General features: G+C 38.3%; 1 protein-coding gene across 1 annotated transcript; it reads left to right on the forward strand.

Moving 5' to 3' along the window:
* The first annotated feature begins 1618 nt into the window (after positions 1-1618).
* On the forward strand, positions 1619-7573 carry LOC141906084 (paired mesoderm homeobox protein 2B-like). Its single transcript, XM_074795274.1, has 4 exons — positions 1619-1877; positions 5203-5414; positions 6910-7072; positions 7383-7573. The coding sequence occupies exons 1-4, from the start codon at positions 1619-1621 to the stop codon at positions 7571-7573; spliced, it is 825 nt and encodes a 274-aa protein (XP_074651375.1).
* The last annotated feature ends 8388 nt before the right edge of the window (positions 7574-15961 follow it).

Below are 15961 nucleotides of genomic sequence, written 5' to 3' on the forward strand. Positions count from 1 at the left end.
CATTGATCGAACTCGAAAAATTGTTGATCACGAATCGAAATTTACACATTGTCCGCAGTGCGTGACTAACTATAAAACTGCCATATGTTCTATTTTTAGCTGCAGCGAAAACTACTAGCCTCCTCCAAAATTCATAACGATTTTGATTCACGGTAATTATAATTTATTTCTACAAGTTACTTTTGTTGAAAAAGCGACATACGCGAGCGTGTTTGGAATCGTGGTCCGATCCCGTAGCCGAATGTGTGGCAACTGTCCCCTGAAAAAAACTCTAGACTCGCGGGACAAACACGAAACCCATCGACAGTTTTCTTGTCTTTTACCTTTGTTTCGTGTCTTTGAAATCTATCAAAATTTACCTGAGATTGAATCCCAATTCGTTTAACTAAATCGGTTGATTGTGGAAAGTATAGAATCTTTTCGAAAAAAAAATCTTGAGAAATAGTTTTGTGTTACAGACAGCTCAAATGAATTTAACAGAGAATAAGATCGTTAAAACATTATGCAAAATATTGATGAATGTTTTGGCAAACAAAAAATAATCTTTCACAATAAGCAAGTACAAGCATTATCGAGAACTTCAGAAGGGAGAGGTGAATTCTAAATCGCAATAAGGAAGGTTAATCGAAAGAATCGCAATTTTTTATAAAACCTTTGATAGAATAGAAACACGAATACATACAGAATTGCGATTCGGACTGCCGGTTTTAACATCTGATGCTTGAACGATGCCATAATCTGTAGAGGAATCTGTATGTATATATGGAATCTATAAGTGCGAAGCAAAAAATTAGTATATTAAAAACTCACCGAGGCAAGTACCACAGACAGAATCGAACGCGGGATAAATCCGAGTTAGGATATAACACGCATATTCCCAGAATGGATATTCTATCGAAATGTATTTCTATCACGACCGATTTTCGTTTGAAAAGTAAAAATTGAAAATATTCGAAGATGTTGTTTTTAGCGCTAGCACGTCCGATTGATATAGGAGCATTTGAAGGAATGGCAGACTGTGAGGACAGGGTAATATACTAACCAGACTTGATATTATTAGGCATAACTATATCAGAGTCGTGTACAAACGAATTATAGTTATTTAGTATTCAGTTCTCTTCTAGCCCTTAGCGCCTAATTCAGTTTGCCCGAGCTTAACTCGGCCTGATTCTATAAAACGACAAACCATTGTTCTCTCGCTACTGTTTAATTACGCGAAAGACGCCGGAGTCAAGTGGAATTTGATTAAAAACGTTCAAGTTTGCCGAAAACCTGACAAAAGCTTTCGGCAATTTCTCCATCGATGAATTAAAATGAACAGTTTGCCGTCCGGATTGGGCGGTAGATACCAGTACACGAGCGGCTGCGCGACACGGAGGGGTGGGGTTTCCAGGCAACCGATTCGCGTTTGGCTGCAACGGTGACGAAGATGAACTGAATACCGCCCATAACTGACAGCTATGAATCTTAAGTGTTTTGTAATTGGATGAGCGAGGGACACTTCGGGAGGATGTCGATAATATAGAAAATTCCAACACTTCCCCGATTTGGCATAAAACCTGCAAAGTCCAGTCCAGAAGAGCTCGTCTGAATTCGACACTTATTCAGAAATATCATTATGGATTACACGTATCTGAATCACCAGGGTGGCTTCGACCCCACAAACTGCTCAATACCGGGCATGGAGCCCACCAGTCTTCAGAATTGTAGTATACCTTGCACGTACGGGGACCTGGGCCCGTGCGGTCAAGTCTCGCAGGCTGCGTATCGTTATAACACAGCGGTCAGAAGTTTCGCCAATCCTTCGATCACGTCAGCAAGCTGTAGCATGATGCCGAGACCAAGGGATCATCATCAAGCGCCTGTCTTCCCGTCTGGTGGGTAAACCGAATTTTCTGCGTTAGTTTGTCGGCTGAAATACGATTTAGACAAACGAAAATTGTTTTACTGTTCTTTAACTTGGTTAGCGCGGCGAGCTCGGCTGCCATTACGCGCAGAAATTGAATTATTTAATTTGAAGCTGGGAATTTTGCATAATTTTTCCACATTTACTGGAAATTCTATTTATTTAGATATAGGGTTTGATAAAATAAAGGCACATGATAATTCGATTATTTGTTTGGCTTGCAGAGGTGTCATATTTAGCGGTCGGATTATGCGATTATCCTAGACATGAACATGCTAACTTATTTAGGGCGATAACTTAGTCAACATGAGCCAGGCGTTTACCGGGTTAGGCAGGGTTGGTTAAATTTACTCGATTTCAGTAACGAAATTATCCGTCATTTTTAGCGCTTATTTCTGGCAAGATTTATGACGCGTTCGACGCGTTTAAAAGCGACGCTTGATTTTGTTAGTCGATCGTTTCGTAACGAATTATTATTCAATTGTTTATTGCTAAATTAAATTTGCAGCTATTTCGCTGTTAGAATAACTGATTATCCTTATTCAATAAGACTTAATCACTGCATTTATCGTCATGATAGTATTGAAGGCGCTTTTATTCACTCTTCGCCTTTATTTACGAAACCGTCACACTAAATGTCCATTTAAGGAATTTTTTTCGGATAGACTTTTCGGATAAAATTGAAATCATAGTTAGTACGTGCGCTTTATTCGGTGATTGTTAAATTTTTGCTTTTTTGCGTTTAAAAGATGTCTATGATTTTAGTAAGAACGCTATTTTCGAAGCCGCTTCTTAATTCCCGCAAATTTGTTCTACTGAAAATAAGGGGGGATTTTTCGTCACCACATTCCGTCATTTCTTTGCATTTCTTTTGAGAATTTTTAATATAAATTTTTATTTACGGCAATTCATAAAATATATTGCGAAATGCAAATTCTAGGCCCGACCCCGTCATTCACTTTTCACAACCCGTAAGGATTAACAGAAATCATTTTAATGACACTGTGGTTCCACGTTTGGTAACTAGCGAAATTTTGATATTTTCTTCCTGGAAGTTCGACATTTTGACACCGTTTACGAATTGTTCATCGATTGATGACTTTCATTTTGAAATAGGAGATGTCTATCACTTAATTTTACAATGTCCTGTTTTCATAGATTTAAGAATGCAAATACCGAATTTCTATGTATCAAACATCCACACATTATGTATGCAATTGTTCACGAAAGTCAGTTAGAAAACTGGTTTTATACATCAGAAAATGTTCAAAACTTCTATCAGAAGGTATTATAATTCGCAGACAGCGCAAAAATTACATTTGATTTATTTCCGTGGGTGCGCACAATCCAATATAAAGACACGCAGTAGTTGATTTAATACGCTCAACATAGCGAAAAATATTCTTTATGAAATAATTGAAAATCATCCTTGAAACGATTTAATACTGATGAATATAACTTTATGTTTATCTATGAAGAATCGATAGATATGGCGTAATGATGATTTCAATAATAATATGATAGATGCTTGTAAAAAGGTAAATTCAGATAATCTACTGTGATAATCATATCGGCTCAATCACTTGTTTAGATATTTTCGTTTTTTTATTTCTATCTATAATATGTTATATATTGTAAAATTGTACATTTTTACCAACCCATCAGATCCTATCAGAGTATTAAGAATTCGATATATCCGCTTTACCGAAAGGTTTTTTAGGGGCATTGTTTTCGCTGTCTCTTGCGGTATTTTCTTTCCTCGCATCGCGGTATTTCGTGTCAGTTATTTAGGTAGATCACGAGAAGAAAAACACCGCCACTATTAGTGAGAGAGCACGCGTTATTTGTCATCCGAGGAACCACTTAATTCTTCGAGACATTTAATCGTCTTGTGAGAATCCTGTACAAATTTATTCAAGCGGAGAAATGCCCGGTCGTGTTTTTGTACCGACTCGTGGCTCGCATTGATGAACGCGCTAGTAGCACGTGCGCGATCCGGTTAGCCCGTTGGGCGGGACAGCTTTCGTGTGCCACGTCGGCGCAATAAACGCAACCGTCATCTCGTGTCGTCTGGCACTAGTGTGTGAGAAATGAAAGTTTAATTTAGGTGCAAGCACGCGCGCGCACGCCTCAGAACGTGTTTTGACCCGAAGGCCAGAAATTGTAGATGGTATGCAGACCGTATCGTAGCCAGATTGCTGCGACCGATGAATACTGTTTAACAATGCTGAAAACTCGGGCAGATTCCCGCAAATACGGCCATCTGCCGCCGCCTCGCACAAATATGTGCCCGACGAAGAGAAATTGATAATCGCTATGAAAAACAAAACCATCAACGAATGGTAAAATGATGAATGTAATTTAATTTGTCCAGATGTATATGCGACCGAGGAGAACGAATCGAGAATGCATTGCCGATCGCGAGGTCCCCGATCTGTCTGCAAAAAATAGAAATAAATTCCCGCTTAATGGAAATTCTAATTCGGGAGTGCTAGTTCGAATTTTTGCAATTTCTGGTAATCATCTCATCAGGCTTATCTTTTTTATTTCTACAGTTTTGGGTGAAGCATACTATGGACAACTATCGACTGACTATGAGAAGCCATCCAAAATATCTGGTAAGCATTTAATTTTATTCGTGGATCCCACGATCACGACCAAAGTTCTAGGGAGCATTAATACTTTCAAAAATGAAGTAGAAATCGTTCTTAATGATTGTGTGTATGGGGGTGACTTGAAAACTTCACGAACCTCACCCGTCCCTCCATCTTGAATTTTTTGGAATTCTATTGCTATTGTACACCAATTCAGAATTGTTAATTCAATTATTACCATAATAAACATCATCTTATTACAGTGTACGTTTTAGCAATGAGCGCGTAGCTTTGGAACACCCACATCATTGAAAGCCCGAGAGAAAAGCAATTTAATCAGAAATTATGAAAATTCTGGATATCTAATTCGAATCAATATGTCGGGTGTATCCTATATCATCCTGTTCTATATAAGTTCACTCTTCTTGGTGGATTTACCTTATAATTAGGTATTTTGAATTAATAGACAGTATAGAACTCACTTAATTCAGATTACTAGGGACTGCCCAAATTTCTTCGCTTTAAGCAAAATTCGAATTATTGATGATAGTTAACTTGGTTCCGGGTTAAATAGACCAAATATTTCATCCGAATTAAGTGGAAATCCGGATTGAAAAAATCCGAATTAAACGAGTACTACTGTACTGTGGTTTTAGCGTTATGTTCAACATTTTTTCAATGTTCCCCGCTCTCTCTTTTCAGACTACCTGCCGGGATTACCGTACAAGATGTACTCGCATTCTCACGATGCCAGTATCACGCCCGAAAAACGCAAACAGCGCAGAATACGCACTACTTTCACTAGCGCGCAGTTGAAAGAATTGGAAAAAGCGTTCGCCGAGACGCATTATCCCGATATATATACGCGAGAAGAAATAGCTATGAAAATCGATCTTACAGAAGCCAGAGTTCAGGTAAATTGAACATAACGATTAATCATGATCAACCATGTTTATTTCATCTTATATATGAAAATATTTTCGTTGAAATTCTCTGGCAAAGGTAAATGATTTTGGGGGAAAATATTGCAGATCAATCCGAAAAATATATATGATCTATAAATGATATAAAAATTACACGTATTTTCAATGACATATCTGAGAACTATTTCACGAGTTGAGTTGAACATTCCATCACATAGTATCACGACTCTGATAATGTATTCAAAACCCTTAGTCATATTTTTACATATTACATACGAAATAACGAGGCATGTTTTTGTTGGGATCATTTTATCATGATCGTTACAAGCATCATTACTACATGCCCACGGGGAGTTCACCAGTCCATAAAATACATGTCTCTCGAGTTCGGGCTATACGCAGTGAGATAATGATGCGCAGTCTCTTTGGGATGTTGTGCACCGTGCAGTCAATTTACGACCGCGCTTCGTGTGGCCGCGGTCGCTACGCACACTTAGGCTAATGAAATCGTTATGATATGAGATAATTCGACGGTCTAATCACAATAAAATGTCAAACTCTTCCCCTCCCGTTCGGCTCCTGCCGTCGAGCGTTGCAATATCTTAGATTGTCAGCAATTATATTTGTTTCCGTATTCCGTATAGACGACAGACCATTATTCGGTCGGCTGCCTGTTCGTGGACTAATCAGATTAGGCGCTCTCACTAGCCGCGCACAAATGACTAACGTTCGATTCACAAGTGTAAAATTAAGAATCAATTTCCCGCCGCTCTTCGTCAGAGCAATAAAAAATACTGTCCGCATGAAATATTTATCAAGCCGCCAACTCGTTTGTTTTGATTGACAGTTTCGCATTTATGTTCAATCTAATCGTCGACCTACACTCACCGTCGCTCATAGTGTCATCACGTTCCTACCAGTCGTGAAAATGAAGTTCACATTTTTTGGAAAGCCGGATTATTTTTACAGTTTTGAAACTTTTCTATAGTAGGAATATATATTTCAAAACATCTATTATATCTCGTTGAGGGAAATGACAGTAAAATGGAAAGATGAAGTAACGTCATGAACTTCAGGTTAAGGGTTAAGCCCACCGCACACACGAAGGAAAACATCGAATCTGCCGCATTCCTGGCCAAAAATGCGCCGAAAAATGCGCCGGAGCTGCGGCAAGCGTGTATGCATTGTATCGTAAAACAGATTTTGACCGTGTCAAAAATACACACAAAACCACAATAATTTCTAAACTTCCCCTAATGTTCACCCCGGCCAGGCCGGTAAGATGCAACGAGTGACTGGTCACATTACATAGGTCGTAAATAGCTAGGCGTTTTGGGTCACACACGCACCCACACACCACACCCGTACAACAAACTACATCGCAACTGATTTTACGTTTCATCGTTATGAATCAATTAGTTCTTTTTGAATCCGGGTTAAGATCGAGAGGTCAAGGTTAATGAATCGAATGAATTTTCTTTTACAGGTTTGGTTTCAAAATCGTCGCGCGAAGTTCCGCAAGATGGAGCGAGCGAAGCAACAACAGCAACAACAGCAACAGCCGTCGGCACAGCAAACGGCGACAAACAGCAGCGGTAACGTCAAACAGGAACTAACTGGAAATCAAAAAGATACCAAATCCGAACAAAGTAAGTCTAATTCGCATCCAGACTCGGTTGGAACGATCGATATCGTTCGAACCCAGTGAACCCAGTATTTTTGAGACGCGCGCTTATCATAATAAAGATTGGACGTAAATAACTGGAGTACAGGGGTATTTAACCTTAGATAAGTGATGACAGAATGTAGAAAAATTACCCGAAATCAATTCACTTTACATTAGTTTCACTTCACGTGCAGAAATATCCCACATCTATAGACTTTCATAAATAGCAGCCAGCCAGAGATTATTAGAAAATGATGATCTTTATATGTATAATATTGGTTTTTATTTTTCAGATAAATCGACAGCCGATAATCAGAATAAGTGGAACCCACCAGCGCCGGCAAAATCTACGAATTCAGCGCCGCATCCTAATCAACCATCTTTACCGGGACCATACTCAGCCGTGTTGACGGCACCCAATACTGACTATAACGCTAACTCTGACGCTAAACGGGAAGTGAATATGACGTCATCAATATTTTGAAACTTCTACCGATTTGATCAAATTTGACTCATGGTGGCAGGCGACCAGACTGGGTGGATTTGTTAGCCAATTTATATCACGTCTACGAACTGCACTAGCCAGTTGTAAAGTGTAAAATCCCTCATAAAACAACCGGCATTGTAAAAAGTAGTTTGCATTTGCCTGACAATAAAACTAATAGAAGAAAAACCAGAGCTATTGTTCCCGTGAATATCGAATTCGATTTCTTCGTTTCTACGAATAAAAATATCGGCTCTGACTGAAATGACGAGGGAACTATAAACGGATGTATCGCCAAACGTTTTGTTTTCACGCATTTTATGTCGATATAAGTGAAAGATGAGATTTCTTTCAAACCCTGTTCCAAATGCAGCCACCAAAACGACAGTTCAACTCATCGACTGTAAATATATGAATGTGCGTAAAAATGTTATGAAGATCTGTGAATATATTATATGTGTATAGGAAATGAATTCGTACAGGATTTCTAATAAAATAACGTAATACGTAACGAGCAATGAATTTGATTTTTTATTGGTGATTTTATTTTTTTCTGTATTCTTCCATGTATTCTTCATTTGTAACAGTGAACATCACGAGGCCAAAGCGAATCGAAAAAGCTTTTTGGTCGAATTTCAATTTTTCTCGTCGCCACATAATTGGAAATGCAAACAAAAGAAAAAGAAAACTACAGCAAATGGTCTTTTCCGTCCGATTTAGCTCAGTGTTCAAGTCTAGATATCTAAAATTTCCGCTTTCGGACTACACTCACTCTGGTTTTGAAAAGTAAAAAATCTTCTTGAAGAATTCACTTCGATGATAGCTTTATCGGTAAAAAATATGATATTCACCTACTACAAACAATTTGGTTCGAAATGATACGCAAAAAGTGCATTGACGCTGCTGCGTATTATCGCAAAATAGCAGATATGTTTGAATCAAAAGTGCCTTGTTGACACCGAAGTTATTACAACACCTGGTGAATTCTGAGTTTATCATTATGAAAAAAAATCTGCCGATACCATTAACAATTGATAAGCGTACGTATCTCACGACAAAACGTATATAAATGCGCGCCCCTGCATCGAAACAGCGAATATTCACGCTGAATCAGTTGTAACTGTTTTCAAGTACTACAGACATGTACAAACTAATCGCCGTTTGCGTCATCTTTGCAGGTAATAACATACTAATAAAAATATAATGTATTCGTTTCAACAAAATATTCTCATAATCTATCAGGTAAAATGTTATTGATATAATTACAATTATGTGTCCACCACTAATCATGCAGAGGAATCAAAAGAGCCTACATTTCTTGATCAGCTTTGATTAGTTTATCTTATATAATGTTTCAGGAATTTCCCTTGCTGACGGAGAAATAATCGGCAATCCCTGTTTGGTACGTATGTTGACTGTTCATATTGAGAAACCTTCATTCTGTGGTTTTGTTTCAAATTCATACCTAAAACTAGAACAGTGAACGAAAGGAAACGACCGATAAAATATTATAACAGACTGATGTAACATTTTTTCCATAATTTCCTTTTCGAGGCTCCGTTAATCGTCACTCACGTACATGCATATCTTAACACTTGATATTGGAAAATTATTGCAGAGCAACCCTGATTTTTTTAAACCCAACACGAAATGTGAAATAATAAGGGGAGATTGCAAATGCGTGAAGATTACCTCGATTCCAGATCTATCTCCTTGCGGTAATTCGGTAAGTCCTTTTTTCAGTGATAAGTTTTTTAGTTCCAGAAAAACTATTGAAGTTGTACTAACTTTCGTGTCCTTTTCATTCAGATACACAAAAACGATCCAAATTATTCATGCCATGCGTTCATGGGGGCATGTGTTTGTAGACGCAGAAATTGATTTTTCTACAATAACAATGCGTGTTTAAAAGTTAGAAATCTTGTTATTCTATTCGTATGTATCTTAAGGCGGGCGTAGGTCGGCTTAACATTGAATAAAATGGTTGAAATTATTCACCAATACTGTAGCAAAATGTAAAAAATGTCAAGTAGAAATAGCATTGATGTCCAGTAGATGGCGAATGTGTTGGATAGGAATGCGATGAATAGAAAAATTGTCCTCGGAGCAACTTCTGAACATGAACTCAACCAAGATGCATTAATGAAATTACTAAATGCCTAATTGGATTGCATGCTTCATAACGAACGGGCTTTCTACACTTATCTGGCACTTTCATTTGGTCGGAACGCACATTCTTTGCAGAATGAAATTGCAATTTTTCCAACACAAACTCTACAAATAGGTGCACACAAAAAAGTATAGAAATCATTCAGAACCGACCGATGTTTTTTATCATTTACATAAGAACTATGGGAATGATTATCGTGCTAACACAATTTAAAACTTCAAGTTAATGAACCGAAAGTAAGACTAAAATTGCGATGGCTAAACGTGGAGCATTGATATGCATGTGGATATTTCATAACCACCCGAAACGGAAAGTTATGCACCAAAAACGTAAGCACGACGCAGGGAAACACAGCAACACGGAAAAAGCGTGTTTCATCTCGGAAACGTTGTCCCTGAAACCATGTTCCTCTTTCTCCTAAATCCATACGACACAGGGAAAAGCTCAAACATGTTTCCGTCTCCTATTTCCGTGTCTCTCTGTGTCGTGTGCGTTTAGGGGAAAGTGAAGCGTGGTTTCGGGAATACAAGATAACCGAACACCTCCACCGATATAACGATCTAATGGACTAATATGCAGTGTGAGAATTGCTCCTTTCAATATAAAACTATCATTTTTAACATTTCATTTCGAACGTAAGGACAATGATAGGATGTTATTTCGGGCATTTGTTTTCGGTGTATAGGACACTATTCTCAATGTTAACGACTATTGTATGCCAGCGCGTCATTTGCGATGCCAGCGGATATTGCCCTCCTAGAGATATATTAGATGGTATTATAGAACCCGGAGGTAACGTCATAAAACATACCGCGTTCGCTATGATTAGTAGTTACTAACTCCGTAATAGCACCAGACTAAATCAAAATTATGATTTTGCGCATGGCGCAGTCGCCAGCCGCCGATCGCCTAGCGTCTGCTTATTAATCTCTTCACTGGAAAAGTTGCCCATTTAGAAGGGAAATGCGGATGTCAAAATAACGCTCGTAAATATAGTCGTTCGTATAAATAGATAGACTACGCGCGTAAGATGTCAGGGTTGAATGAAAAGGGCAGTGGCGTTGATATAGAAAATCCCACACTTACGTATATAAACATGTAATAAAGAAATTGAGTTAGAAATATTTACTTGTACTAAAGTAATTCATTCAACAATGTTTTCACAACACGAACTGAGACTATATATTGTGTTACGCGGTTTTTCTGGCCGTGCGTCGAAACCGTAAACCATAATCACGTGACAGTGACATCACGCGCACTCACCGCGATCGAACCCGTTTCATAGAATCCCCTTATTCCCATGCCCCGTACAATAGATTTCAGGATTAAGGGTTAGGGTTAGGTTCAGCAGCCTCATATGACTCGACTAACTTCGTCAATCTATGGGTTGGGGCATCTGACATCAGAGGCATCTGATTCTATGACACCGGGCGTCGTGAACGAAGAAGGCAAGGATGCTAACCCATAGACCAGTGTCCGGCTTGGCCAGTTGGTTCAACGGCTTGTCGTATATGCGTTACAACGTTTTGTTTTGCAATCGAGAGCGATTTCTTCATCTTTAGCGACGTAAAACTCCTCGTAACGCGATAATTCTCGATATCACCGAGAACCTCTGGTCATTGTCAGCCGTTTTTTTGTGAAATCACTTATCAATATTGATGTGTAACATGTGTATCTGGACGGGTACGTGTAGGTACATGTCCTTATCTTGTGTGTTTCAATTTTCAGTAAAAGTATCCGGCCCTTTACTTTGGAATAACATCAGTGAAAATCTAAAAACCTGGACTAAACTGTTCCTGAGAAAGTATAGAAAGCAACTTTGTGCTTGATTACATTATATAGTTATCCTCTAATTCAAACTAAAATTATACATGTAGTTATTGAAATATTACAGAAAACAACTGGGTTGTTAAATGATTACATCTTAATCAAGCTGTTATCATAGTTCACTATGTGTGCATTTTGTGTGTTAAGGGTTGACTGGGAGCATATTTTTTCTTTATTGTATTTCTCTTTTTTTTCTTCTTCACTTTTCTCTTTTGAGGGACCTGTTTTATATAAACTATTTCTTAGTTTCTACAGGCCCCTCCAAGTCTAATTTACTGTATTTTGTATTATGCTTTGTACACTATGCTGTAAATCATATTTGAAAAATAAAGTGTTCATTTATTCATTCATTCATTCATATGTATCTATGTATGCTACCATCTTGTCATTGTAATTGTAATTTGAATATACTGTACTCATTATATTCATTTTATATGGAGCAATAAACTAAACTGAAACTGAAACTGTCGCTCACGGCGTGTAGACCTGTACGCGCGTCTACTTTGGCGGGTGCTCCATCAGCAAACGGATAAAGAGACTGAAATGTGAAAGTATTACAAGCCTGTTCTTTTTTCGGACGCCTCGGTGAAATAAGGGCGTATATTTACGAGAATGACTTATATCCTGGGGAAATCGAAAAAAAATACCAGGAACAACCGCTTCGTCAGACTGAACCCAGAGGTGTCAATGCATTAACGGCATTTTCTTGATTCACTGAATCACAGTGACGTAGATATACTGTCAAACCGGTGTTATTAATCGCATATCTCTTCACTGTTTTAAGGATGATAACGGATGACACTTTTCGCAGTAAAAGACATGATAAATTGAGACATCTCCATCGGGACGTTGTTCTATCTGACACGTTCGTTACGAAAGGCGCGTAATTAAATTTCTACTTTTAAAAATAGCCCCGACGTATAGTCTACGGTTGTTTTATTCAGTAGAGCGAGGCGTTCGTCTCATCACCCCGGAACTTCCGTCGATGTTACAGGTCACGCTTGCATCCCCAAGGGACCCGAAAAACTACCAACATCACCAAATACGAATGAATAAAATATCAATTTCATCGAAAGAAAAGTCTTTTTTTTCGGTTTGCGAAGTGAAAAGAGCGGCCGATTAAATATAGGGCACTAACCTACTGAAATGTCAAATTTAAGTCAGCGTGACTGCATAGTTATACAGGGTGTCTCAGAAAATGTGTTACCGAGGCTTTAGGATTAATCATTCATTAAATCAGATTGAAATTAATTTTTTGGAGAGGATGGAATATTGAAATGCAATGATATATCCTTGCTTGGATGAGCACTTCTTGCGTCTTTTTGAATGGCTATGAAAATGGTCTTGAACCAAAGCAATAAATATTAAAGAATTGTTGCATCGTGTTTATTGTTAAATGATCACTTGTCATTTAAATTATAGTTAATGAATAGTCAATCTTAAAACTTCGGTAACACATTTTATGAGACACCCTGGACCCAGTTCCTTCCACAGTTGTAAGTTAAGATTTGACCCCGAGTTAAAACATTGAAAATGAACTAATCTTAACTCAGAGTTAACTCTCACCCACAACTGAACCGGATCCTGTATTATTCCGATAAAAGTAACCGTTACACAGCATCAATGAACCAGCTCATTTAATGGATATGTACCAATAGCAAACAATTTCGTTAATTATTCATGTAATTAATTGTTCCACTCTAATGAGTAGTATGTATAAACGTACATACAATAAAAACCATCAATCTTTGATAGTTGTAACATTGCCGGTTACGTTTTCCATTCGTAATGCCAAATGAATATTGCCCCCGTTAAGAATCATGGGAACATGTCGATTTTAGTAATTTCATGCCCATATAAAGAAAGATCTATATAGACAGCTCGAGCCTAGTGCGTATAGAACACTTCCAAAAAAGCTCATTGCCTCAGTAAAAAATTGCAGATGCGGTTATCATTATCGCGGTGACGTCTAATCAATTATACTAATTAGCAATTGGTTTTGAACCGAGCTAATTGTTAATGAATCAAATGAAATTGATGTTGTGGGACATATACGGAGGAGACAGACATCTTTTCCGTGAAATAAACTGTATGACAGGTCCAGGCCGATGATATTGGTGTTTTCTGTTACAGTTTCTCAGTAGGCTAGCATCTAACATTCCCTTCTTCGTCAAAGGAAAATGAAAACATTGCACTCAAATAGCACAATGAGCATTGACTAAGTTTGATCTATATACCAAATATCAGCACACCTATCGTGAAAACCATAGTATACTAAGACATACTTTACTACCAGCCACGACAACACAGCTGCAATTTTTTCTAAAGCTGCTTATTTTCGAAGCCACCTCATTTTGATATACCCGTAAACCAAAATATGTCCCCGCGCTTCGAAGTCGAAACATTCTTGTTACGGAATGTTCGGAACTTTTTTTTTACACCCTCAACCCGCTAGGCGCCATGCAGGGCATTCTAAGTGGGTTCGATGTTTCTTTTTCCCAATGGAGGAGAGACCAGAGAAGAACATTCGACCAAGAAACTCTGTCGCCACCATAAAACCTGAATTGACGAGACCAGTGACCGGCGGCTTAGACCACTCGGCCACTGCACCTTTCCAACTTAGTCAATGCTCATATGTTCGGAACTCGGTCTGAGGATATACAAATTGGCCAAGTCACGACTTTCACAGATCTGGACAACGACATAACAGAAAGTTTCCGATTCAATGAAATGAAATGCAGTTTGTAATGTTTAGAATTACCATATATGTGACTCAGTAAATTTGTTATGTACCGTCTCCGTCGGACTTGTTTGTGTGTTCCAGCGACTCGCACGCAAACAGTTTTATAGTATCCTCACGAACGACGTATCGTCACGAACTTCGGCTATTATTTGTAAATAAGCAACTTATTTGAGTAAATAAAATGCAAATTGTGGCTAATAAAACCCACTGGTATCGTATAACAGCGTGAATGTCAAAACTACGGATATGTAGCAATATGTACTTATAAAGCATTGAATTAATACAATTCATACAATCAGCTATTCCTGGACACGTTGACGTTGCAAAAATTAATAACCGTACTCAGATTATCGGGTACAATTTGAAAGAGAAAACCCGGATCACCGTTATCAACACTTTAGCCCCTTTGAAGATAAACATATTTTCATCGTAAAATGTTCGTTCCTTAGATGAATTCAATTGAGGATTTGTTCGTGGTGTCACGCAAATAAGTTGTCAATAATTCAAAATATCAACACGAGATTGTTCTGCTCCTTGCTTTGCATATTTAAGCTGTTGAATATGAAACGAAATATTGAGGCTTGTTCCGTTCTTCTAGCGCTGTTTGATTATTGACGCGATGGTGGGCTCTAGAGTTCATGGTAGCTTTGTAGGTGACTTTTGTCGAGTCAAAATTCGATGTCCCTCGCTAGGTCCCACAGGCCTGGAGTCAGTTGCGTAGTCACAGCTAGTTCTATAGCCAATCTAACGACTTATGACCATAGTGTTAGAATTTGAGACCACTTATGGATTTAAGTTTCGACTATGCAACTGGTGGACGTAGCCATAGTAATCAATACCACTAAGTTCAGTTACATTAATGTTCGAATATGTGAAATCGGGTCATATCTTTCACATATGAACAATCTTTTATCAAATCCAGAGATAGATTTGACGATGCTTTAAAAGACCATTTTAACTATTTTCTGTAACCAGAACACAATCAAATCAAGTAAACAGTAAACCATTATTGAAAAAGGAAAGATACAGATTCGTACGGTTAAGAAATAAGTTTCAAAGACAGCGCTATTTTCCTGACACTCGAAATTGTAAGCACATAAAAAGGCCCTAAACGCGAAACAGCATCAATCATCCGAAATAATTCAACATTCGCTGCCGGCGACATTCTGATAAATCTTTTCATTCTTAGATCACCGTCTTAGTTTATCGTGAAAGGAACGCTTTGCCAGAGCGGCTTACGATTACATAATTTTATTGACGCCTACGTGTTACATTGAAATCATTCATGGTTGATTTGCATCTTGAACTTTTTAGGTCGATGAATTTCAACAGCAGCTTTCAGTGACTTGACTTGCGTCATTTTGGATTTCATGAAGCCTTTGGTCGGCGTGGTTCCGTAATTCCGACCAAAACACCCACGATGTCTTTCTTCAAATATCTTATACCACTTATACATTTTCCCAATTTCCAATGCCGTCTTCACGCCCGCGACGTCGGTTTTCTTCATTCGGCTCCTACAGCCTTGTGCATATATATTCTATTTTCTTTACAAGTTTCTACAGCCAGGGAATGTTAACTTTGACGCGTAACGCGCGGCGCTATACCTCGGCTAGGATAATCTGCAGAGAACCACTTCCACCGAGGAACG

This window comes from Tubulanus polymorphus, chromosome 5 (genome assembly GCF_964204645.1).
Source record: "Tubulanus polymorphus chromosome 5, tnTubPoly1.2, whole genome shotgun sequence".
Taxonomy (NCBI): domain Eukaryota; kingdom Metazoa; phylum Nemertea; class Palaeonemertea; order Tubulaniformes; family Tubulanidae; genus Tubulanus; species Tubulanus polymorphus.